At 42.1% G+C, this 27,561-nt stretch overlaps 1 protein-coding gene across 1 annotated transcript in view; it reads right to left on the minus strand.

Moving 5' to 3' along the window:
* The window catches only part of DCC (DCC netrin 1 receptor), a gene marked incomplete at its 5' end in the record, with an annotated part of 1,142,764 nt that overhangs the window by 144,099 nt on the left and 971,104 nt on the right, over positions 1–27,561 (minus strand). Inside the window, one exon of the mRNA XM_083355563.1 lies at positions 2,447–2,542. Coding sequence (XP_083211689.1) covers positions 2,447–2,542 — 96 coding nt within the window. The remainder of the gene's footprint in view (positions 1–2,446; positions 2,543–27,561) is intronic.

The raw sequence follows: 27,561 nt of genomic DNA on the forward strand, positions 1-27,561 counted from the left end.
ACTAGAAGACCGCCAAGGTCCCTCCCAACTCTGTTATTCTGGCATACCATAAATGGAAGGTTTGTACATTTTTAAAGGCATAATTTAAAAGCATCAAGTTCCCTTCGTCCAGTGCGCTCCCACAGGGAGGGTCTTCTCAGGGTGCCGCCGGTAAAAGATTGCCGGCGGATAACACCCAGGGGGAGAGCCTTCTCAGTGGGTGCGCCTGCCCTCTGGAACCAGCTGCCCGTGGAGCTCAGGACTGCCCCTGACCTCCGTTCATTCCGCCGGGACCTGAAGACCTGGCTCTTCGAGCTCTCTGGCCCAGGCTGAGAATTTTAATTTTAATTTTAATTGGGGTTTTTTACTTTTTTTCAGGGATTGATGTAATTTTTTATTTTTAAAAAAATTGTTTTTAACTTTTGTAATTCTTGTTTTAAATACCCTGTAAACCGCCCTTAGTCCTTCGGGAAAGGGCGGTATATAAATCTAATAAAATAAATAATAGATCCAGGGTTTTTTTTTAAGATGTGGAAGTAACTTTATATGACAAATCCAATTCTTTCTACAGCAGCCCAGACAAGTAGAGACAAAGGTCAAATGGGTGGTGCATGGACTCTTTTGTGAAGTTTGGGCCCAATAGCCAAATCTGGCTTCTTTGGGAGTGTCCTCCTGGTAATGTATGGGAATATATGATTGAAGGAAAAATAAGAGGATTTTTATTCTACCCAGAGAAAGAGGTACAGTAGGACAGACATGTGATGGCAGACTTACCATGAATTGTTCCATGGAAACAACAGACTAACTAATGGTAATTCTTGATTTACAACCATTCACTTAGCAATCATTCAAAGTTACAATGTTACTGAAAAAAGTGACTTATGAGCAGTCCTCACACTTTAAATTACTGCAGCATTCCCAAGGACGCATGATCAAAATTTGGGTGTTTGGCAATGATTTCAATGTCGCAGGTTCACAAGATTGCTGCTTGTGACCTTTCCAGACAGCTTCCAGCAAGTCAATGGGAAAACTGAATTTGCTTAATGACTGTATGATTCACTTATCCACTGATCAGTTATTCGCTTAACAATCTTGGCAAAAAAAATGTCATAAAATCAGGCATGACTTACTTAACAATCGTCTTGCTTAGCAACAGAAATTCTGGACCCAATGTGGCCATAAGTTGAGGACTTCTTATAGTTAGTTAGTTGTAGCTTCCTAAAGCTTTAGGACATTTTGGAAGAGGAGAAGTAGGAAGGGTAACATAATATGCTGTTGTTGTTGTTAGCTGCGAAGTCGTGTCTGACCCATCATGACCCCATGGACAACGTTCCTCCAGGCCTTCCTGTCCTCTACCATCTTCTGGAGTCCATTGAAGCCTACTGCTTCAGTGACTCCATCCAGCCACCTCATTTTCTGTTGTCCCCTTCTTCTATTGCCCTCAATCTTTCCCAGCATTAGGCTCTTCTCCAGTGAGAAGATATGGACCCTTGCATTTTTATCATGTTTTCAGCATCACTGAATTTCTTCAAAAGATTGTAGAGTATGCACGTAACAGACCTGGTACTTAAACTAGACAGCATGATTGTGTCACAGAGACACAACTCATTATATACGGTAGCCAGATTTCACACATCATTTTTAAGTGATGATGCGGGTCGGCTTAGTTTTGACTTGTGTGAACCCGGACAACTGTGCTTTGTCTTAACTCAATAAATTAAGGTTGAGCAAATCTGGCTTAGTCCAGGTATGGTTTTCAAGGTTTTGTGATGAGAATGTGTGAAAAAGTCATCTCAGGCACAACAACTCAATTGACAGAATAACAGAGTTAGAATAGATCTTGGAGGTCTTCTAGTCCAACCCTCTGCTCAAGCAGGAAACCCTGTACTATTTCAGACAAATGGTTCTCTTCTTAAAAACCTCCAGTCAGTGTTGGAACACCCACAATTTTAGAGGCAAGTCATTACATTGGTTTATTGTTCTCTCTGTCAGGAATTTTTTCCTTAGTTCTAGTTTGGTTTTCTCCTTTATCCATCCATTGCTTCTCGTTCTATATTCAGGTGCTTTGGAGAATAGGTTGACCCATTTTCTTTGTGGCAGCCCCTTAGATATTGGAAACCTGCTATCATGTCACACCGTAGTCTGTTGTTTCATTAGACATACCCAGTTTCAGCTACCGTGCTTCATATGTTTTAGCCTCCAGTCCCATAATCATCCCTGTTGCTCTTCTCTGCACACTTTCTGGAGTCTCAACATGCTGTCACCAAAGTCCTTCACTTGCAATTTCTGAGTCAACTGTAATGTCTCGGAGAATGAACTTCCAGACTTGTACCACCCCCATCCCAGCACATAGGATGAAGTCATTGCCATTAAAAAGAAATATACTTACTTTACCCAACCGTATGTGTTGCTATAAGAGAGGGTGAATAAACAAAATAGGATAAAAATAGCACCCCTTCCAACTCACCTGTTAGTGATCTGGTGGTAGCACTCTCATAAAGAGGCACTCCTTCCCCAGCATTGTTGAATGCTTTCAGAGATATGACATAATGGGAACTTGGTTCTGTAAATGAAGCAAATATAATATCAACAGAGTTAACAGTGTGACGTAGATTTGGGCAAGAATCATAAACCTGCTTGCCAGATCAAAGCAGCTTATAACATGTGGTTAAGATACATACCTATATGAATACTTAATCTGATTTTCCTTGATTCATTCAAATGAGCAACCAAATATATTTATATATTATATTTATCAAGCTCGATCTTGGCTTTATGGAGGAGCCTTTGATTAAGCCACCTTATCTTATGGTCTGTGGATTAAGAAAAGGCTCTGCTTTGGAATCTGGCTAGAGAACATTTGAACCTCCCCAAGCATGAAACTATTATAAGAGATTAAAATCTAGGGTACATTTTACATTAGAATCTAGGGTACATGCATTGATTATGATTACTGATATTGTGCTGTATGTATTATATTATATATCATTGCACTTTACATATTGACATTGGAGAGCATCTAAAATTTAATGAAACAAACAAAGAAATAAATAAACAAATAAATAAAATTTAACTGCATGCCTGAAGAAAATGAAATCTTAAAAAAAGCTCATGCATTTCTAACTCATGTATATATCTAATGTTCAAAATCAATTTTCAATCCTATTTCCAGGCTATTAAGAAAAAAAAAAGATGAAATAAAATTGTTCATTTCTTCCCCGTTTCATTTAGACGAGCAATAAATAACTGCTGAGCTACTGGAAATAGTAGGAAACTATTTTTTTTTCCTGCCCATTTTATTTAATCCCTGACCGTAAATGATGGATTGTAGTTTATTTGGTGGATTATAAGATGTTTAAGTTCAAAACTATACGTTACGCTTTTCATGAGAGACGTGGTCCCAACTAGGCCCGGTGAGAATTATGAAGATTTCAGCAGAGAATTTTAAGAGTCATCACACAGTCTCTGATTTCATTTGCTCCTTTTCTGTTTTTATCATTGACCCCTTCTTTATGAATCCTGGCTAGAATACATAATCTTTTTTAGTGAGGGGGTTCTTGATGCTCTCTGAACTTGGTTGTTTTTTTGCAGACATTTCACTGCCAAATTAGGTAATAAACTAGTCTACCACTGATGATGTTCTTACCTAGAGAAAATTTTTCTCCCTTCTAGCACTGATGATGTTACCTAGTTTGGGTAATGAAACATCTTCAAGATTCAACCAAACTCAGGGAATACCAAGGACCTCTCTTTTCAACCCTGAGCTACAAATATGCCCCTCCATTAACAATGTTTTTAAAATTAAGACCAATATTTGTCCTTATGGAAGCAGTTGTGTTCCAAAAAGGAGACAAGTCAAGGACGACAACAACAACAACAACAAAAGATGGACTGTGAAGGGCAACACATTAAAACTATGTTTAAATCAAACAATTATTTAAATTAAATTAATTTATGCTGTATATAAAATAACTTTCTTATTCCGGCACATTGGCAATTACAATTTGGCAGCAAACTGTAAGGTGACCATTCCCTGAGGACATTTATTGCTCTGAGAGTGAATAGATATAAATTTGGCTGGGAAAACAATGAACAACTCAACAGTCCACCTTGTAACCACTTTCTGAGATGCAGCTTGCCATCACGCGTGGCATACATCACTTTCCAGTGATGTACACAGCTTAAACTATTGCTCATTGCTATGGCCTGGCTATTGAATAATCACCCCTGCCAGTTTCTTGGTGATAGGAGACCTACTCAAAATATTCATTAAAAAGAAATCCATCTTGTTACTGCTGAGAGTTTCTCAGCTGCTCAGTTGGTAAAATAAAGTGGATTCGCTTGACTTGATGGTAGGAGCTATGCATTTCACCTCCGTGTGGAGAAGAAATGTATTATCCTTAATGAAAAAAAATATCATTAAGGATACATATCTATATTTAGAAATCAAGTTTTTCGATTCTCAACTAATTGGAGTCAGCATTTCTCTTCGCTGCTATAGAATTTCTTAAAACTACATTTTATAAAGTTTCATGATGAGGCGAGAAAGAAAATAACATCTCAAGTATAACATAACTATAAATAATCACTTCAGTTTGACAAAATACTTTCTTGAAGTGGTATAATGAGTGTTTTAAAGCACTTAACTTTGGTAATTTTATATAAGCAACATCTTAGCAATGTTGTGTAAGACACACACAAATACACTTATATAAACACAGTGTACAGTATATAGAATACTGTACAGTGTGTTTGTATATGTATTTATGTATGTATGTATATATGTATATTCTATATACTGTACACTGTGTGTATATAAGTGTGTTTGTGTGTGTATTATATACAGCCTTCAAGTTAGTCTTGACTTCTGGCAGCTACATAGATAAGACCCTGAAGTTTTGTTGGCAACATTTTCAAAAGTGCTTTGATATTGTATCCTTTCTAAGGCTGACTGAGACAGACTGGCTCAAAGCTTCCCAGCTGCCTTAGGGCCTAAGGCAGGACTAGAACTCACAATCTACAGAATGGAATGGAGTGGAACGGAACAGAATGGAACAAAACACTTTATGTAGACAAGTGTGACCTCTCGTCTTGACTATTGCAACGCTCTTTACATGGGGCTGCCCTTGAGAATCACTCGGAAGCTTCAGCTGGTACAGAGTGCAGCTGCACGGACGCTTTTGGGGGCTCCCCGATACTCCCATATTACACCTCTGCTTCGTGAGCTGCACTGGCTTCCAGTTGCCTTCCGGGTGAAATTCAAGGTGCTAGTGATGACATACAAAGCCCTACATGGCATGGGTCCGGAATACCTACGGGAGCACCTACTGCCAGCGTCAACACCCTTCCGTCCTGTGCGCTCCCACAGAGAGAGCCTCCTCAGGGTGCCACCGGTCAGAGAATGCCGGCTGGTGACCCCCAGGGGGAGAGCATTCTCGTTGGGTGCGCCAATCCTCTGGAACCGCTTACCAGCCGAAATCCGGATGGCCCCCGACCTTCGCACCTTTCGGCGAGATTTAAAAACCTATCTATTCCAGCAAGCCGGCCTGGCCTGATAGATTTGGGGTTTTATTTGTAGATCTGGGGTTTTATTTGTTTTATTGTTGGTTTATTGTATACTTACTTTGCTCTGTACACCGCCCTGAGTCCTCCGGGAGAAGGGCGGTATATAAAACAAATAAACAAATAAATAAATAAATAAATAAATAAATAAATAAATAAATAAATAAATAAATAAACAAGGAATTTGTCTCCAGTGCAGAAGGTTTCAAAGTAAAGGCAAAACAATAGACTAATAATAATGATAATATGATCCTAATAAGAGGGAGCAGCAGAGAAATGAAAAGGATAATAATACTACAGCTATACAACATGAGTAAAAATACTTAGACATAAAAAAATATGAACAGTAAGCAGGGTGAACTAGAAATTCAGGTAAATGAGGGCAGATATGATATTGTTGCCATTACATGGTGGGACGAAACCTACAAATGGAACACACAGCTAGAGGGATTTAAACTATTTAAAAGAAACAGACTAAACAAAAGAGATGGTGGAGTTGCTCTCTATATAAGACATAACTTGATCTCTACAGAAATAGAGCACAACAATGATGAAAACTGTAAACTTGAATGCATTTGGGTCAATATAAAAGGCGAAAAAATGACATTGCCATAGGTGTATACTATAGGCCGCCCAACCAAGCAGAGGAAATAGATGAACTTTTTGCTAGTCAGCTAAGTAAGGTATGTAAGAAGCACATCACAATAGTAATGGGGGACTTTAATTACCCTGATATCAACTGGGAGACAAACTGTGCACCAAGTGGAAGATCAAACAGATTCCTGACAAACCTAGCAGACAACTTTCTCTCCCAAAAAGTAGAGAAGGGAACTAGGGGATTAGCCATATTGGATTTAATTCTCACAAACAGAGATGAAATGATAGAAAATGTCGAAGCCACAGGAACCTTGGGGGGAAGTGATCATGCAATATTGGAATTCAACATTCTGGAAGCACAAGCAATAGAACACAGCCAAACTAGAGTCTTGGACTTTAAAAGAGCTAATTTCAATAAACTTAGAGAGACCATGGGAAGAATTCATGGATGAGAATCCTAAAGGGGAAAACAACTCAAGAAGCTTGGGAAATTTTGAAAAGTGAGATAATAAAGGCCCAGTCTAGTACCATACCAACAAAGAAGAAAAATAACAGCTCTCAAAAGAAACCAGCATGGCTGCATAAAAAACTCTCTGATAAATTGAAAGATAAAAAGGACAAGTATAAGAATTGGAAAGAGGGGTACATAACTAAGTCAGAATATCAGCAAATAGCCCGTGCCTGCAAAGTTGAAGTGAGGAAAGCTATGGCTCCAAATGAACTAAGGCTTGCGACCAAAGTCAAAAATAACAAAAAATGCATCTTTCAACATATAAAAAACAAGAAAAAAGTTAAGGAAATGATTGGTCCATTAGTGGGGGAAAGTGGCAAGAAGGGGACAAGCAATAGGGAGAAAGCAGAACTATTTAACTCATTTTTTGCATCTGTCTTTACACAAAGGGAAAAAAACAGTCCAACCTACCAAAACCAGTGACATAAAAAACAGAATAGAAATGCATGTTAAGATAGGCAAAAAAATGATAAGTGAACACCTGTCCAGCCTAGACGAGTTCAAATCACCAGGACCAGATGGATTACACCCCAAGGTTCTCAAGGAACTGGCAGACGTAATTGCAGAACCACTGAACTATATTTTTCAAAGATCCTGGAGCACTGGGGAACTACCAGAGGACTGGAAGAGAGCTGATGTAGTTCCCATCTTCAAAAAAGGGAAAAAAGTAGATCCAGGAAACTACAGACCTATCAGTCTGACCTCAATACCTGGGAAGATTCTGGAAAAGATAATCAAACAACAAATCAGCGAACACCTTGATGCAAACAAAGTCATCACTAAAGGTCAATATGGGTTTGTCAAAAACAGATCATGCCAGACAAATCTTATCACATTCTTTGACCAAGTGACAAAACTAGTGGACCAGAGGAATGCTGTAGATATAATTTACTTGGACTTCAGTAAGGCATTTGATAAAGTAGATCACAACCTACTACTTGATAAGATAGAAAAATGTGGGTTAGATAGCATCACCACCAGATGGATTCGTAGCAGGCTGACAGGCCGTATTCAGTGTGTGGTCCTCAATGGAACTGCATCTACATGGAAGGAAGTGTGTAGTGGGGTGCCCCAGGGCTCTGTTCTGGGCCCAGTGCTCTTCAACATCTTCATCAACGATTTGGATGAGGGGATAGATGTGCTGCCCTTGAGGAGTGCTGCCCTTGAGGACCACTCGGAAGCTCCAACTGGTACAGAATGCAGCCGCGAGAGTGGTGTTGGGAGTCTCCCGATACTCCCACGTTACACCTCTGCTCCGTGAGCTGCATTGGTTGCCAGTTGTCTTCCGGGTGAGATTCAAGGTACTGGTAACGGTATTCAAAGCACTCCATGGCATGGGGCCGGAGTACCTCAGGGAACATCTGCTGCCGGCATCAAGCTCCCTGCGCCCTGTGCGTTCCCACAGAGAGGGCCTCCTCAGGGTGCCACCGATCAGAGAATGTCGATTGGTGGCCCCCAGGGGGAGATCCTTCTCTGTGGGCGCTCCGGAGCTGTGGAATCAGCTACCGGTAGAGCTCCGGACGGCGCCCGATCTTCGCTCCTTTCGTCGCGATCTCAAGACATTTCTGTTTGTACAAGCCGGCCTAGCCTGAGGGGGAGTGTTGGGGTTGTTTTATCTTTCGTTTTTTAATTTTTCTGGGGGTTTTTAGCGTTGTATTTATATTGTTTTTAACTAGGGCAATTGTTTAATCTTTTTTAATGTTTGTATTTGCTATTTTATTCTGCCCTGTGAACCGCCCTGAGTCCTCAGGGAGAAGGGCGGTATATAAATGTTATTAAATTAAATTAAATTAAATTAAATAGATGGGGAACTCATCAAATTTGCAGATGACACCAAGCTGGCAGGAATAGCCAATATTCCAGAAAATAGGCTTAAAATACAGGAGGATCTAGACAGACTCGAACACTGGGCGCTATCTAACAAAATGAAATTCAATGGTGAAAAAAGTAAGGTTCTACATTAGGTGGTACCTTGCTCAATAATAGTAACTGTGAGAGGGATCTTGGAGTCCTAGTAGACAATCACTTCAATATGAGCCAGCAGTGTGCTGCAGCTGCCAAAAAAGCCAACACAGTGCTAGGCTGCATTAACAGAGGGATAGAATCAAGATCAAGTGAAGTACTAATACCACTTTACAATGCTTTGGTAAGGCCACACTTGGAATACTGCATCCAGTTTTGGTCACCACGATGTAAAAAAGATGTCGAGACTCTAGAAAGGGTACAGAGAAGAGCAACCAAGATGATCATGGGACTGGAGGCTAAAACATATAGGGAACGGTTGCTGGAATTGGGTATGTGTAGTTTAACGAAGAGAAGGGTGAGGGGTGACATGATAGTAATGTTTCCAGTATCTCAGGGGCTGCCACAAAGAAGAGGGAGTCAAGCTATTCTCCAAAGCACCTGAAAGCAGGACAAGAAGCAATGGATGGAAACTAGTCAAGGAGAGAAACAACCTAGAACTAAGGAGAACCTTCCTGACAGTTAGAACAATTAACCAGTGGAACAACCTGCCTCCAGAAGTGGTGAATGCTCCAACACTGGAAGTTTTTAGGAAGAGACTGGACAGCCATTTGCCTGAAATGGTATAGGGTTTCCTCCCTGAGCAGGGGGTTGGACTAGATGACCTCCAAGGTCCCTTCCAATATATTATTATTATTATTATTATTATTATTATTATTATTATTATTATTATTATTGTTGTTGTTGTTGTTGTTGTTGTTGTTGTTATTATTATTATTATTATTATTATTATTATTATTATTATTATTATTATTGTGTGAGGATTAGGAGTTCAGCAGATGATGACATGAGGGGAAAACTGTCCCTGTGTCTAGATGTTTGGTACGGAATGCCCTGTAGTGGCAACATGAGGGGAAGAGCTGAAACAATTTGTGCCCAGGATATGAGTGATCTGTAGATATTTTCTCAGCCTTCCTTTTGACCCATGCAATATATAGGTCCTCAATGGAAGGCAGACTGGTTGCAATTGGTTTTTCTGGAATACTAACTATCCATTGGACTCTGTACCAGTCCTGTTTGGTTGCTGTACCAAACCAGACAGTTATCAGAGTACAGATGGCAGACTCAATAATTGCTTTGTGGAACTGTATCAACAATTCCTGGAGCAATCTGAACTTTCTGAGTTGAATCAGGAACAGCATTCTTTGTTGTGCTTTTTTAATGATGGCTCTCATGTTTTTAGTGCAATGCCTTTAATTACCATTCTTACTTTAAAAGAAAGAAAGAAAAGAAAGAAAGAAAGAAAGAAAGAAAGAAAGAAAGAAAGAAAGAAAGAAAGAAAGAAAGAAAGAAAGAAAGAAGAGTCTTGAAGGAAAACTAGCTGAGAACTACCAGGAAAAAAAATATTTATGGATTATTGACAGCTCTTTGTAAACAAATCCTCCTTTTTTATTCCATATAATGCTGTTCCTGATCCATAAAAAAGAAATCTACCAGCTAGTGTTATTGGGTTAGACATAAGCTAGAAGCCTAATCAATGTATTCATTTTCTTAGCTACCAGTTTTCTTCATGTCCATGCTACTTACTCATTCAAACCATACCTCACATTTCAATTGATGGGGAGCTGTAAACCTTAAATCTGACTGGATTTCAAATTAATAATTCAACATTTTTTGGTGTTACACAACCATGGAGGGGGCTAAACCTTTGTATCCATACCAGGAATGAAATTTTAATAGCACATTTCCACTTAAGCAAGGGCACTGGACAATAGAAAGTGACCATGTATAAGTCAGACCACTGGAGCCCCTAGCTCAATCCTGGTCACAATGATTGGCAGTTGTACTCCATGGTTTCAAGAAGAATTTTTCTTTGTCAAAACTGCCAAGGCCAAAAACCAAACCTGAGACTTACAGCAGGTACTGCATGCAGTCCTAGGGCCATTTTGTCACTTGGCTTCCGCTTGTATGGCTTTCAAAAAAACATAATTAAGATCCTTACGGCAAGAGCAATTTATCCCATTGCTAGCGGTCTGCAATGTTATTTGGAAAAAGAGACAGAATAAAACATGGTATCAAGAGCAAAGAAAAAAGAGAAAGGAACATTAGAAAGAAGGATAATAGGGAAACTGGGGTGCCATGCAACTTTGGTACTCTATATTACCCATTTCAGGTGGTTCAATTTAAGGCAAGTTATGATTTCACGGTGGCCAAAGGATTCGAGGAGTGCTACGTTTACCAAACTGGAAGAAAAGGGATGCATATTTCATGCAATTCAAAAAGCCCCCTTCCTCTCTAATCCTCAAAAACAATTTGGTCAGTATTTCGGTTGAAAGCTGAAAGTCACCTTCTCCTGCAGCATTGGTCTGAAGAGTCTAAGATGACTTGAGTTGTTTCAGTTATGGAAATTAGGAGGCCTTTTCCCTTTGGTGAAGCAAATCAGTTTGCTTCCACAGTCCAAACTGCTTCACTGAGGCAAATTGCATTGCTTTGCACAAAACTACTAGAAGGGCCTTAGATTTCTGTGAAGCTTAAGGCAGCTTTGTTCTCCCAAAGAAATGTACAATTTTTAACCAGTGGGAGCTACAGTTGGATCCATGGAGACACATACACATGGAAACACTGGTATCTCACCAGGACCTTGTACAGCAGGCAACCATTGCTGAATTTTATAGTAATTCTAGTCCTTTCTGATCAATCAAAGCATTTCTATAATCTGCTGGAAGGAAAGAAGGGAGGAAGGAAGGAAGGAAGGAAGGAAGGAAGGAAGGAAGGAAGGAAGGAAGGAAGGCTAATAATGTCACAAAAGAGAAAAGGTGGGCTGAACTATGCTATCATAATGTAGATACAGAGCTGGCTGAACAACTACACCAGGAGAAGTTATGTCATTGCTTCCAAGTCAAGGTCTAGCAAGCCTTGAAGGGCTCCATTCTAGGTCCTTTGCTCAACATATATATATGAATGATAATTAATCATAGAAAATACAATTTGTCAAATCTCCAAATGACACAATGACAGGAGATATAGAAAACAACTTAGAGGACAGCATTGAGATTCAGGAAAATCTTGACAAGCTGGAACAATGAGCAATATGAATTTCAACAGCGATCAATGGAAAGCCCTCTGTCTGAGGGAAAATTAAAGGCATAAGTATAAGGTAGAGGGGGCATATTGGGTCAGGGTACATTGATAGATGAAATAAAATTAAATCCAAGATCAAAAGAAGTCACTGTTCTTATTAACTTAATAAACTAATCAAGGAGAGATCCAACGTAGAACTAAGGAGAAATTTCCTGACAGTGAGAACAATTAATCAGTAGAACGGCTCACCTCCAGAAGTCATGGGTGCTCCATCACTGGAGGTTTTTAAGAAGAGATTGGGCAGCCATTTGACTAAAATGATATTGTGTCTCCTGCTTGAGCAGCAGGTTGGAATAGAAGACCTCCAAGGTCCCTTCCAATTCTGTTAGTTTGTTATTTTGCTCTATTTGGGGTTAGTCAAACCACACCTGGTTTTGTATCTAGCTCAGAGCACCATATTTTAGGCAGAACATTGACAAGAGGGCAGCAATAAAAATGATGTAGAATATGGGTGAAGAAAAAGAGGAACACTTGGGACACTGAGTATGTTTAATCTGGAAAAGGGAAGATCATGGGGGAACATGATAGCTGTTTTCAAATGCCTTAAGGGCAGAAGTGTTCTTGTTCCACAAGGCAGGATAAAAAACAATAGGTTTAAAATACAAGGAAGTAAATTTTAGTTGAACATTAAAGGAAAAAATCCTACAAGTAACAGCTATCCAACAATGGAACAGCTGTCCTAGTATGGTGGCTCTCCTTAACTTAAGTTAAAGGCTGGATAGCCATCTGTTGGAGTTGCTATAACAGTGGGTTTTTCACTGGAGAGATGTCCCAAAAGTGGTTTTCAAATGACTGAGAATCTCATAGACACTGGAGAGATTATTTCACTAGATCAGGGGTCTTCAACCTTGACATCTTTAAGACTTGTGGACTTGTGGAAGTCCACAAGTCTTAAAGTTGTCAAGGCTGAAGACCCCTGCACTAGATGATCTCCAAGATCCATTTCAACCCTTACATTTTATGTCTCTGTGAGTCTTGTGGATGGATTTTGGCTGAAATACTCGGCCAAAGTAGAGAAAGCATAAGCTTGATAGACTTGACACCCTTGATATGAAATTCCATATTTCATTTCAATTTACAATCCTGGACATGCTGAGGATGATTAATCCTATTATTTAAATGCCAAATGAATCAATATTACTTATTTTACAATACTGCTCCATGATTCTTTACCCCCATATTTTGTAATTACTTTTATGTCCTACATTGATACATTTGGTTAATGTTACTAATGAGATGGATGGTATGTTCACTGCCAGAAAAAAGGCCTCCTTTTTAAAATAAAAAGAATAAAAAAAATGGCCTGATGAATAACGGGAGCAGTTATTCATTCATAACACTCGAGGGTGATCAGATCATTCTCCCAGCATTATTCAGTGTACTGGCGCTCACTGCACCCTCACTGGCTGAGCAGAAATAATTTGGCATGCATGGAGATGATACAGAGATTTATTCACAAAATTTCCACAATTAGCTTTTTGACTAAGAGCGTGATTTGCAAGGAACAAATCTGCATAAGGTCCCTTCCCACAGGTGTGCATAAGAGGGAAAGGGAAGGGAGATGTTTCTATAGCAACATTTCTGACCACTTTCTCCAGTACTTTGGTTAAAAAAAAGTCCAATTAATGTTTTCATTGTTATGAGTCATTAAAGAGAAGGGGTCCATAAAGCCAAGAGCTTCTTTTCTACAAACTCAAATGCTACCCACCCAACCCAACTCATTAATCCCCATTACCTATTTCTGAATGCTATCCACAGGTAAAAGAACTCATTTCAGCAGCTTCTTTTATAAAATGCAAATGAGCCTTGATGAATTATGAGATGCCAAGTAGGAAAAAATACTGTTTGTACCTCCCCAAATAATTTTGTTAGATAAATAATACTGGAATACTTGGAAATAATAGTGATATGTAGATTGTGGATAGATAGATAGATAGGTAGATAGATAGATAGAGATAGATAGATAGATAGATAGATAGATAGATAGATAGATAGATAGATAGATGATAGATAGATTGATAGATAATAATAATAATAATAATAATAATAATAATAATAATAATAATAATAATAATAATAATAATAATAATATAAAGTTGGAAGGGACCTTGGAGGTCATCTAGTCCAACCCCCTGCTCAGGCAGGAAACCCTATACCAGGGGTCGGCAACCTAAAAAAGAAAAAGAGCCACTGGGAACCGGTTCCATCACAAATTAAAAAAAGAGGGAGCCGCGTGTGTGTGTCCATGCACGCGCATGCGCAAAAAGTTTTTTTGCGCATGCGCGGACGCACGCGGCTGCCATTTTTAAAAAAATGAGATGGAACCGGTTCCCGGTTGCCCGATGGCGATGGCCCGTCTGCAAAGCTGCCGCTTTCGGCAGCTTTGCAGACGGGCCGTGGCAGCTTCCGCAAAGAGCGGCGCCCCTGCCCATTCCGAGAGGTGCGCGCGCACCTCTCCGAACGACCGGAGGTGCGCGCGCACCTCCCCAAACCTTTGGGGAGGTGCGCGCGTACCTCCGTGCGAAGGGGCAGCGGTGCCGCTCTTTCAGGAAGCCCGCCGCGGCCCGTCTGTGAAGCTGCCGAAAGCGGCAGCTTAGCAAACGGGCCGCGGCAGCTTCCGCAAAGAGCGGCGCCCCTGCCCATTCCGAGAGGTGCGCGCGCACCTCTCCGAACGACCGGAGTTGCGCGCGCACCTCCCCAAACCTTTGGGGAGGTGCGCGCGTACCTCCGTGCGAAGGGGCAGCAGCGCCGCTCTTTCAGGAAGCTGCCGAAAGCGAAGGGGCAGCGGCGCCGCTCTTTCAGGAAGCTGCCGAAAGCGAAGGGGCAGCGGCGCCGCTCTTTCAGGAAGCTGCCGAAAGCGGCAGCTTCCTGAAAGAGCGGCACCGCTGCCCGTTCTCCGAACGACCGGAGTTGCGCACGCACCTCCCCAAACCTTTGGGGAGGTGTGCGCGTACCTCCGTGCGAAGGGGCAGCAGCGCCGCTCTTTCAGGAAGCTGCCGAAAGCGAAGGGGCAGCGGCGCCGCTCTTTCAGGAAGCTGCCGAAAGCGGCAGCTTCCTGAAAGAGCGGCACCGCTGCCCGTTCGCGCGGAGGTACGCGCGCACCTCCCCAAAGGTTTGGGGAGGTGCGCGCGCACCTCCGGTCGTTCGGAGAGGTGCGCGCGCACCTCTCGGAATGGGCAGGGGTGCCGCTCTTTGCGGAAGCTGCCGCGGCCCGTCTGCTAAGCTGCCGCTTTCGGCAGCTTCACAGACGGGCCGAGGCGGGCTTCCTGAAAGAGCGGCACCGCTGCCCATTCGCGCGGAGGTACGCGCGCACCTCTCCAAAGGTTTGGGGAGGTGCGCGCGCACCTCCGCCCATTCGGGGAGGTGCGCGTGCACCTCTCCAAACGGGCGGTGCCACTCTCCATTTGGAGAGGTGCGCGCGCACCACTGCCCGTTGGAAGAGGTGCGCGCGCACCGGGCGGCTGGGAGCCGCAAGAGACGGCTCAAAGAGCCGCATGCGGCTCCGGAGCCGCAGGTTGCCGACCTGTGCCCTATACCATTTCAGGCAAATGGCTGTCCAGTCTCTTCTTAAAAACTTCCAGTGTTGGAGCATTCACCACCTCTGGAAGCAGGTTGTTCCACTGGTTAATTGTTCTAACTGTCAGGAAGTTTCTCCTTAGTTCTAGGTTGCTTCTCTCCTTGACTAGTTTCCATCCGTTGCTTCTTGTCCTGCTTTCAGGTGCTTTGGAGAATAGCTTGACTCCCTCTTCTTTGTGGTAGCCCCTGAGATATTGGAACACTGCTATCATGTCACCCCTCACCCTTCTCTTCATTAAACTACACATACCCAATTCCAGCAACCGTTCCCTATAGATAGATAGATAGATAGATAGATAGATAGATAGATAGATAGATAGATGATATAGAGAAAGACAGATGTAGAGATAGATGATAGACAGACAGACATGAACTAATAAATACAAATAGAAGCTTGGGTGTATTTCAACATGTAGAGAAAACAAATTAATTCAGTTTAGCAGATCATGTCACAAGCAGAGGTAAGGCAGAAGTCTGGTTAAAGTGGGCTTCATGTTCTTTTGAAAGCAACTGCCTTACTTCTCAACTTGAATGGAAAACCTTTCACTGACCACTAAACATATGGATGGATGGACTGATGACTTCCAAGAAGATGATACATGGTACCTAAAGTGCTACCACCCTTCCTTCCATCTGCATCTTTCAAAGTATTTTCTGTGTAAGGAACAATAGGTCAGCTCTTTAGAATAGAGATGGTGGTCATCACCATCCATTGCAAAAAGACAACTGAAGACCTCTGAAGCTGCGAAAAAGTTTTGAGGATGCCAAGGGATATCATAGAGTAAACAGAAAATGCCAGAAGCCCTGAAATGTCTGCAAGAAAACCTCCAAGCTCGGAGACCAGCAAGGATCCCTCCCTGACTTATATGGAATGTGACTGGAGTGGCTCGTGTGGTGACAGAGGACTAAAGGTGGTAGAGGAGAATGGCAAAATACCTGGAGTTAGGACAGAATCATGGAAATACAGGGTGCTTTTAATGCTCCCAAAATACTCGCAGAGGATCTTGAGGACCAAAACATTGGTAGCCTGTCCGGAGAGAATGCATTTGGTATAAAGATGCAGAGTGTTGGCAGCAGATGTGGAATGCAGGGAGAGTCATGTAAGAAAACAGAACACGGCCTTTCAGATATATAGCTAGCTGAGCAGGACACAAGCCCAGAACATGAATTGCAGGCACAGAATATTGGCAGGGGCCATGTACAAATTGACCAACAGAGTGTTGATGTAGTCACGCATACAACTGTATCAGGCAACACAACACTTATAGGTAACATGCCCCCACCTGCCATTCATTCATTCATTCATTCATTCATTCATTCATTCATTCATTCATTCATTCATTCCTTTATTATAGTTACCCATTTGAAGGCAAAAAGGAGAAGTGAACGGCAGAGGATGAGATGGTTAAATAATGCATTGACACAATACACACAAATTGGGACAATCAGGGGAGGACAGGGAAGCCTGGCGTACTATTGTCCATGGGTCTTAAAAAAGTCGGACATGATGTTATGTATGGGGATAATAAAATATAGCAGCAGTTCGTTGTGACCACCAGGTGGTGCTGTACTGTAACAGGATTGGCTGGGAAGCGCTCAGCGGGAAAACCCAAATAAGGGATTGGTTGCCAGTGCACCTGGCTAGGTATATAAGGGGGTACAGGTAACCCCTTTGTTCACTTCAGTACTACCACCAATAAAGAGCTGCCATGCTGAGTCCTTCGTCTGTTGTCTGACCATGCGGTCAAGAACCCACTACACAATACATGACTTAGTGACTGAACAACAAAAACATAGTTGCCCCACTCCAATGGATTTGTTATTATAGTGTCACTGTAGTTGGTGCTTCTTCTCAAACATGCCTATTGGCAGTGCTTTTTTTGTAAAAGAAAAAGGTGCCAGAACTCACACATGTCATACAACCTGCCTTGCCTACCCTACAAGGTTCCATCCAAAAAAGGTGCCGAAACTCCGTTCTGAGCGTTCTATGAGAAAAAAAGCCCTGCCTATTGGTCATCTCTTAACAAAGGTGAATGTAAGAACCCACAAGTCTTCTCATTTCCTTTGAAACTTCTTTCAGAGGTTTCCTCTCCCCTTTCCATAAAATTTCACGACGTAGTTTAAACCAAAAGGTGCACCACAATTTCAGTCCTTTGTTCTGTGAAAGGACCCATAGATGCTTTGCTTAAGCTTGTCTTCTTTGTTGGAGCAGGTGCAACATTCAGCCAGACTAATCCAAAGCAGACCTAAAGCCCATCTTAAGAACATATCCCATTTTAAAGAATCTTTTAATCCTATTAAGTTACTCTTAATCATATTAGCAGTTTTCATTTTTTTTAATGCTGCATTAGCTCAGCATTAACCTCCTATCAGTCTAGTGTTCACCAAAGCGGTTAATTTCCCTTGCTGTTTAGATAAACAGCAAGATTCTGCTTAGAAAATGGTTCTCTTCCATCTTATGCTGCCACTCTGGCTGAGATGATTTCAAAAATAATCTGGCCTCTCAGGAGGACTTAATCCAGGTTAATTTAAATTTTAACCTCATTTGTGTTCTCTGATGAATTGCCATTAAAGCAGAACAGATACCAGTGGAAGCACTTTCCTTTTAATGCATGGAGAAACCGAATAGATGCAACCAAATCTACATGATTTCAACGCACCTCTAGGCAACTCATGTTTCAAAGAAATTCTCCTGGAAATAAGGGATGACTTAGAAATCTGTGGAATAATAGGCATCCCAGTTGTAGAAATACTCAGTAAGCCACACACCTCATGATGTCATTGTACAAAGGATATAATGTGTGCAATGACATCACGATGAATGTGATGCCTAAATCCCTCAGTAACTCCTCCCACTAAGTATTTTCAACTCCATCTCTGGTTCTCTAATTCTGTTAGGCCTGATTTTTCTGCAAAGTTGAAACAGGGTAGAGCAAAGGGAGCCAAGATTTCTGAACAGAGAAAAGGTTGAAATGGTTGTCTTTTTTAATTCTGCAAAATTCAATGTTCACAGGTTACATAAAATGTATTTATTCACTTTTTCCTTGCTCCCCAGACAATATTTGGCTGCTTGAGCCCTAAACATACAGATTCAATAGAAAAAGACCTTAATTGAGAATGAAACAGTATTTGACACTGTGGAAGCTATCTCCCCATGTTCAAACTAAAATATATCTTGGTGGGGGCTCCCCAATTGTTATGCCCCTGTCATGGACCGATCATCATCTCCTGCGGCTGGTCTTCCGTTTTGCCACTCCCCACCATGGGTGTGTTGAGCCAACTAGATGGTTCCGCCCCAGGCGCTTAATGGACCCTGAGAGGTTCCAGGCAGTGCTGGGGTCCCCACCTGCCTCCTCTGCTCACAGCTCGGCAGATGCCTTAGTGGAAGCCTGGGAAAGGACAGCCATGGAGGCACTTGACCGAGTTGTACCCTTGCGGCCCCTGACCCAGCGCAGATCCCAGTGGGCTCCATGGTTCTCCGTGGAGCTCTGGGAGATGAAGCGTCGGAGATGGGGCCTAGAGAGTGGTTGGAGATCCAGCCGATCTGAATCCGACCGATTGCAACTAAGAACCCATGTTAGGTCTTATCTCGCAGCGATAAGGGTGGCGAGGTCTAATTACTTCGCTACCCTAATCGTGTCAGCAGATAATCGCCCGGCCGCCGTGTTTAGGGTGACCCGCTCCCTCCTTAATCAGGAGGTGAGTGAGGAACCCTTGCAGAGACGTGCCGAGGAGTTTAGTCAACATCTGTTGGACAAAATCGCTCGGATCCGGACCGGTCTGGACTCCGACTGGGCAGAGTCTGACGATGAGGATACGGGCAGTCTTGTCGATGTTATCTGGGAGGAGTTTGATCCTGTGACTCCTGAAGAAGTGGACACGATCATGGGGAAGCTGAGCTCCACCACGTGTTTGTTGGACCCGTGTCCCTCCTGGCTGATTTATATGGCCCGGGATGGGACACGAGGCTGGCTCCAAGCAGTGATAACTGCTTCTCTGAGTGAGGATAGTTTTCCCGCCACCTTGAAGGAGGTGGTGGTGAGACCACTCCTCAAGAAGCCAGTTTGGACTCCGACTGGGCAGAGTCTGACGATCAGGACACGGGTGGTCTTGTCAATGTTTTCTGGGAGGATTTCGATCCGGTAACTCCAGAGGAAGTAGACAGGATTATGGGGAGGCTGAGCTCCACCACATGTTTATTGGACCCGTGCCTTTCCTGGCTGGCTTATGCGGCTCGGGAGGGGACACGAGGCTGGCTCCAGGCGGTTATATCTGCATCTTTGAGTGAGGGTAGTTTCCCCACCGTCTTGAAGGAGGCGGTGGTGAGACCTCTCCTCAAGAAGCCTGCCTTGGACCCAGCTGTGTTAAATAACTTTCGTCCAGTCTCCAACCTTCGTTTTCTTGCGAAGGTTGTTGAGAGTGTGGTGGTGCATCAGCTCCCTCTGGTTCTGGATGAAGCGGATTATCTAGACCCGTACCAATCGGGCTTCAGGCCTGGGTACAGCACGGAGACGGCATTGGTCGCTCTGGTGAATGATCTCTGGAGGGCTCGGGACAGGGGATATTCCTCTGTCCTAGTCCTATTAGACCTCTCAGCGGCTTTCGATACCATTGACCATGGTATCTTGCTGCGACGTCTCAGGGGATTGGGAGTGGGAGGCACGGTTCTTCAGTGCTTCTCCTCCTATCTCCTGGGACGTTCACAGTCGGTGTTGGCAGGGGGGCAGAGGTCGACCTCGAGGCCTCTCGCTTGTGGAGTCCCTCAGGGGTCGGTCCTCTCGCCTCTCCTGTTCAACGTCTACATGAAACAGCTGGGTGAGATCATTTGTGGTTTTGGAGTTGGGTATCATCAGTATGCTGATGATACCCAGCTTTTCATTTTGACCCCAAACCACCCCAGTGATGCCCTCAACGTGATGTCCCGTTGCCTGGAGGCGTTTTTGGGTCTGGATGGGGAGGAACAGGCTTCGACTCAACCCTGACAAGACCGAGTGGCTTTGCGTACCGGCATCTTGGGATATTCAGGATATTCCATCTCTCTCTATGGGGGGTGAGTTATTACCCCCCATAGATAGGGTTCGCAACTTGGGAGTCCTCCTAGATTCACAGCTTTCTTTAGAAGACCATATAGTAGCTGTGACTAGGGGGGGCTTCGCCCAGGTCCGCCTGGTGCGCCAGTTGCGGCCCTATTTAGACCAGGATGCCTTACGTATGGTCACTCACGCGCTCGTGACCTCTCGTTTGGACTACTGCAACGCTCTCTACATGGGGCTGCTTTTGAAGATCACTCGGAGGCTCCAACTGGTACAGAATGCAGCCGCGAGAGTTGTGTTGGGAGTTTCCCGATACTCCCATGTTACACCTCTGCTCCGCGAGCTGCATTGGCTTCCAGTTGTCTTCTGGGTGAGATTCAAGGTGTTGGTAATGACCTACAAAGCCCTACATGGCATGGGTCCGGAATACTTTGGGGAGCACCTGCGGCCGGCGTCAACTTCCCTCCGCCCAGTATGCTCCCACAGAGAGGGCCTCCTCAGGGTGCCACCGGTCAAAGAATGCCGACTGGTGGCCCCCAGGGGGAGGGCGTTCTCTGTGGGTGCACCAGATTTATGGAACCATCTTCCGGTTGAGCTCCGGATGGCGCCCGACCTCCGCTCCTTCCGGCGTGATCTAAAGACTTACCTCTTCGAACAAGCTGGCCTGGGCTGATGGGATGGGGTTGGGTTTGATTAATGTGTTTTAACCTACTTTTTAATGTGTTTTAACTTATTGTAAGAGTTGTGGGCATTTTGTTTAATCTCTTTTAATTTTTGTGTTTTGTCTTTTAACATGTACTGCCCTGTTCACCACCCTGAGTCCTTCGGGAGAAGGGCAGTATACAAATAAAATTATTATTATTATTATTATTATTATTATTATTATTATTATTATTATTATTAATAATAATAATAATAATAATAATAATAATATAGATTGAGAGGGAGGGAGGGAGGGAGAGAGAGAGAGAGAGAGGGAGGGAGAGAGAGAGAGAGAGAGGGAGAGAGAGAGAGAGAGAGAGAGATTCTTGGCATTGATAGGTAAAATGTGGACCTGCTGATGGCATTAACAGTATTTGCCTGGATCCGCCTTTCCCAATTCAGTGATCTACAGATAATTCCAAATGCAGGTTGTGTCACAATATGCAACTACTCCATGGCTGTATGGGCTGGGGTTGATAGGATTTGTAGCACAACACATTTGGGGGATGTGGTGTGCTAATTGGCGGCGGTGGAAGCTTAGCTGGGTATAAAGTAGTTGTCTGTATTTATAGGATTCTGAGAAGGAATTGAATCTTTCCTATTACTTAAGGTTTCTTCTCATCATTTTTTTCCTGGCTTATTCTAGACATTCTTCCCTTAAGACAAGAAGCAGTGGTGAGCTGTGCCAGCCACTTATTCAAATCAAAAGAAGAGAGATCTGCAGAAAAGAAGTAGAAAGGATGTAATTTGTGATGATGAAAAGAAGGACTAGGGGTGACATGATAGCAGTGTTTCAATATCTAAGGGGCTTCCACAGAGAAGAGGGAGTCAACCTATTCTTCAAAGCATCAGAAGGAAGGACAAGAAGCAATGGATGGAAACTAATCAAGGACAAAAGCAACCTAGAACTGATGAGACATTTCTGACAGTGAGAACAACAAACCAGTGGAATGGCTTGCCTTCAGAGGTTGTGGGTGATCCATCACTGGAGGTTTTCAAGAAGAGATTAGACAGCCATTTGTCCAGAATGGTATAGGGTCTCCTGACTGAGCAGGGATTAAAGACTCCAAGGTCCCTTCCCATTCGGTTATGATGATGGATTTTCCTAAATGATCACATTCTTCAACAGCCAACTGGTCCACAATGAAATTTCTAGCCCACTAAAATTTACTGAACAATTCAGAATGTTGAATTCAATTATGCTGTGATCATCATTCTATCACTGTTGGCATCTGAAAGGAATAATACTGACAAGCTTAGAAAAACTTCTCAATAAACTAACTGAATACAGACCAGAAATAAGTATTAGGTAGAGAGGTATTAGGTAGAGTGGGTTAGGACGATGAGCTTGTCGAATAGAAGATCGGCAGTTTGGCGGGTCAAATCCCAAGTGCCGCGTAACAGAGTGAGTGCCTGTTACTCGTCCCAGCTTCTGCCAACCTAGCAGTTCGAAAGCACGTAAAACTGCAAGTAGAAAAATAGGGACCACTACTGTGGGAAGGTAACAGCGTTCCGTGCGCCTTTGGCGTCTAGTCATGCCGGCCACATGACCACGGAAGCGTCCTCGGACAAGCGCTGGCTCTTCGGCTTTGAAAGGGAGATGAGCACCGGCCCCTAGAGTCAGAAACGACTAGCATGCATCTGCGGGGGAACCTTTACCTTTACCTTTATTAGGTAGAGAAAAAGAAGCCCAAAGGAATAAATTGCAAAAATATCTAACATAATCTGAAAGGCATTAGGATCTCCGATCAGAATAGAGCTAAAAGGGGATCTTTTAGTCCAGCCCACTGCTCAAGCAGGAGACCTTATACCCAGTGCTTTTTTTGTAAAATAAAAAGGTGCCGGAACTCACACATGTCATACAACCTGCCTTGCCTACCCTACAAGGTTCCATCCAAAAAAGGTGCCGGAACTCCATTCTGAGCGTTGTATGACAAAAAAGCCCAGCTTATACTATTTTAGACAAGTGACTGTCCAGTCTCTTATTAAAAATCTCCAGTGAGGAAGCACCCACAATGTCTGGAGGCAAGCTGTTTCACTGGTTAATTGTCCTCACTATTAGGAAGTTTCTCCTTAATTACAGGTTGCTTCTCTCTTTGATTAGTTCCCATCCATTCTTTCTTGTCCTGCCCTCTGGTTCTTTGGAAAATAAATTGAATACCAAATTTGGTATCTCAGAATACCAAATTTATTTATGATTTAGTCCTGTGCGCTACAAGTTATATAGGATGAACCTTAGGGTTTTCAGAGAAGGGTAGAAAGTTACAAAGCACTGGAAATTAAAGATTTGATGTGTCTTGCTGTTGCTTTGTCAGAAACGCTAATGCAAATACCCTATGGATAGTTTGTACTCAGAAATGCAAACATTACAAGTTATTTAGTTAGGATTTTATGAAGCAGGCCTGTGTAAAGAGATGGGCATATTGTTGAGCTCTCTGAGAGAAGTGAGGTGCAAATAAAGTCTTTTCAACTTTCTTCTTCAGTACTCCTGAGATGTTTCCTGATCTGAAATGCCAAAGCCATCCTTTCTGAAAGATTTCTGGTGAAATCTGGAGGGTTCTTCAAACACACTGTGGATAATCCTCCAGAGCTCATGGAAGCTTTTTGGGCAATGCTATGAAGGAAAGACCTCTGTTGAAATTTTCACTAAGAAAGTCCCTCTCAGCTTTCCTCTCTTGTGTAAGTAGAGAAAGCTGACAGGGACTCTATAGTAGAGTGAGGCGAAGCAATATGATTCCTCTGCTTTACTCTTAGAAGCAGAAGGACTACATTGCTTTGTGAAGTAGTTTCAAGGGAAAACTTTGTTCAAATGTTTGTTAAAACAAAGCATCTTTATCCATTTCACAGCCCCAATGTACAGTAGATCTTGGTCCCCATTGCAGGAGATTGGGAGAAATTAAAAATAGGTATGATAACAGAGGACCTGGTCAATACATGTTAAACATATTCACAAATTAATTACTTTACTGGATTTTTATCTCACTTTACTACTATATGTAATTTAAGACATCTTTCCTCCTATTTTCCCCATTACAACAACCCTGTCAGGTGGATTGAACTGAGAGAGTGGCTGGACCAAAGTCATCCAGCCAGCTTTCATAACTGGGGTAGGATTAGAACTCACAGTCTTTTGGTTTCTAGGCCAACACTTTAACCACTACACTAAACTGGCTCTAATCTCACATCAAACTGGTTCTAAGCTATTAGTATCCTCTTATAGTGGTAGCCACATGAAAACTTTAGAATCCACTTTGAAACAAATACACTTCTTAATCAAAGAAATGATTTCTTTGAAATCATTTAATTCACCTGAAATGAGCTGTTCCCCAAACCATTATTAAAGTCAATGGATCTCCCCATCTAACTTATGCATGAATTTATTGTATCCATTAATTTCTCCAAATCCTTTTTTTAAGATTAATCAGATACATTCTTTTTCCCATCCACCTTCAAAGTCAATTGATTTTCCCAGTCTATTTCATCTCTAAAATGATTTTTCCACCCCGTCATATATTAATTTTATGTTAATCGGCCAGTGGAATGTGCAGTTAGTCTAGAAATCTAGCAACAGAAGCCTGAATGCTGCTGATTGACATTTCAAGTAAATGGAAGTTAGAGATCAGGAAAGAAAATTCAGAAAGATGTAGCATGACTGAATAGCAATGGAAGGAAGGGGGAAAAACAATAGTGGAAGATAAACCTCCTCCTTTTTTTTACAACCCTGTAATCCTTTAATTTGGGGTACAGTTCAGGTGACCGGATGGAGCTGAGCATTTACAAACAACATGAATACTTTAGATGCCACATTTAAGACCCTTTTTATCTTTTCAGGATCTGGATCATACCAGTTTGTATTTTCATTGGAAAAGACCCAGATGTTGGGAAAGATTGAAGGCCAAAGCACATGGGGAAGGCAGAGGATGAAATGATTAGATAGCATAATTGATGCAATGAATATGAATTTGGGCTGGCATGTTAATAGTCCATGGGGGCATAAAGAGACATGAATTAGCAACTGAATGACAAAGTTTGTACCTGGCCTCAGGGATTAATAAATAATAAATACTGGTAGAATCTTTTAAATAACTATTTGATATGACTGTGAGTGTGGAAAGCCACAAACTATCTTGATTTTTTTTTAACCTTTCTCTTCCATTCAGATGTGCCAATTGTCTTTGAAAACCTTACTTTGTTTTTAAGTTCAAATGAAAGTTCACTGCAATATGTAAAATGAATTGGACATTCATTTGTCCGGGCTAGTATAAGGACCCCTGCTTTGGGCTAGAAGACATCCAAGGTCCCTTGCAGCCCTATGACTCTATATTTTGGTCTGTTGGTTGAAACAGATCTATTTTCAAACTGTATGAGCAGAATTTTTCCTTGCTTTTGTCACAGACAAATTCTTATTGCCGTTACAAGTTTAGTGGTGGCTCTTTCAGAATTTCATTGATTTCTGTTGGAATTTAGTCTTATGGGGATCAACTTCTATTTGTCTTCCTGTGCAGAAGTAAGGCAAGCTTTAGGACTAGCTATTGTGAATAATCAGACACTCCAGTGATGTGAATCCCTTTGGGCTTATGTACCATGCTGTGTATCCGATTTGTTGAAAATTTCTTGTTTGTAGCCTCAGCAATAGCTACAAGAGTTGAGCCTTCAAACAATAAAGGATATCAAACAGAGGAAAACCCTTAGGGGAAGATTCTCCATTCTGCTGTCTCTTTCTTAGCTTGACAGGCCACTAGGTCTTAAGTATCAAGAGACATAAGTTTGACCTGTGGTTGAAAACCATCTAGACAATTTCAACTAATTAGCTGTAGTTGGTGTCACTAATCCTGAGACAAAAATCTGTTCTGTTTGCAAAGTACAATCCAATTCTGGTTGCTAGTTCCTACCTTTCCTCCTATGAGAAATACATTCTGCCTTGGAGGTATGCAAACTTCATGTCCTCCAGATATTTTGGACAAATTCACATCTGGTTAATGAGCCAACATGATAATGGACAAGGGATCATAGGAGTTGCAGTCCAAAACAAGGTCAGAGTGTGATGCCATAGTGAGAACCCTAACTTGTTTCTGTTTTAATAAGAGGGTTGAAAGCTGATTCTAGCCTGTTAAAATGGGAAGAATCTAGAGATTCTGTTTTGAATGTTCTGCTAAATAAGCCAAAGAATCAGCATCGGTACATTAGTTAATCACTTTAGTGATAGGATAGGAGAAGATAAGAGGGAATTGCCAAGTGTCTAAACATAGCATTAATTCATGCTGCACAACAATTCTCAACAATTGTTCATTTTTATGTAGTCTAAACATGATCACTGTACTGTTCTTATGCTTATTTCTTTGCTAACTTGCTAGTCTTTTCTTTTGAAGGGAATAAAGAAGGGTGTCTATTTTGCCTCCACTGCATTTAAGTTTGTATCTTAGGCATTTTAATCTGATCTATCTAGCAGACTGTTCCAGGCACAGTATGACTCTGTTCACACCAGAGTTACATAAATGATAAAATTGTACATGTCTTGTACAAGTAGAGAACTCTAGAATCCCTTTGTATCAGGTTGCTTCTAGGCAAAAAAATGCCAGGAGATATTTGGATTTTAATAGCTGTGGTGTAGACTGGTCACACCCATCTAATGCATGAGATAATCTAAGCTAGATTCAATGGTGTCCACAGGAAGAGAAAATATTCATTCATTCATTCATTCATTCATTCATTCATTCATTCATTCATTCATTCATCTATTACATTTCTATGCTGCCCATCTCCACTAATACAGTGCAACTAAAACAGTGTGATGGATATCCTGCTCCTTCGTATCACAGTCATGTTGGAGGCACCAAGGTGCTTCTGAGCTGAAAAAATTAGCTGGTGACATCAGTACTCAGCAGGAGCTGGAGCAAAGGATGGGAGCTCACCCCACCCAACAATAGCACTCAGGTCTTGAACAGGAGCTTGCTGCTTGTCAAGCCTGCATCCCAAACACATAAGCCACTGTGCTCCTCTCCTACTCCTTTATACATTGAGATACTGTATGTCAGTGTACTGTATATACACAAGGAGTGAAGCTTTGTTGCAAGGGCCATCCTAACTTTCTTGATGCTCATTCTGCTACTGCTAGATAGACTGAAGAGTCTTGATTGAGATGGAGGCCAAAGGGTGGGTTTTTAATTATATTTTAACATCAATTTCATTTTCTTCACTGAGACACCTAAATTGCGGCAGTCTAAAAAAGCTATTATTAAATTAATGTCACTATGAAATGCTTTTAAAGTTGACCAGCACAAAGAAATAATCATTGTAATGTAATTAATCTAATGCATAAATGATGGGGGAAATGTCTACAGTTCAGAATTACTAATACAACGCTATAAAGTAATTATTACACCAAGAACTGCATAAGAACTCCAGAAGAACTGTATAACAACTAAAAATGTAGATTGTAATTAAAACTATATCTACAACCATTCATTTAGTAATCAAAGTTACAACAACACAAGTGAC

Source organism: Vipera ursinii, assembly GCF_947247035.1.
Source record: "Vipera ursinii genome assembly, chromosome: 2".
Classification (NCBI taxonomy): Eukaryota; Metazoa; Chordata; class Lepidosauria; order Squamata; family Viperidae; genus Vipera; species Vipera ursinii.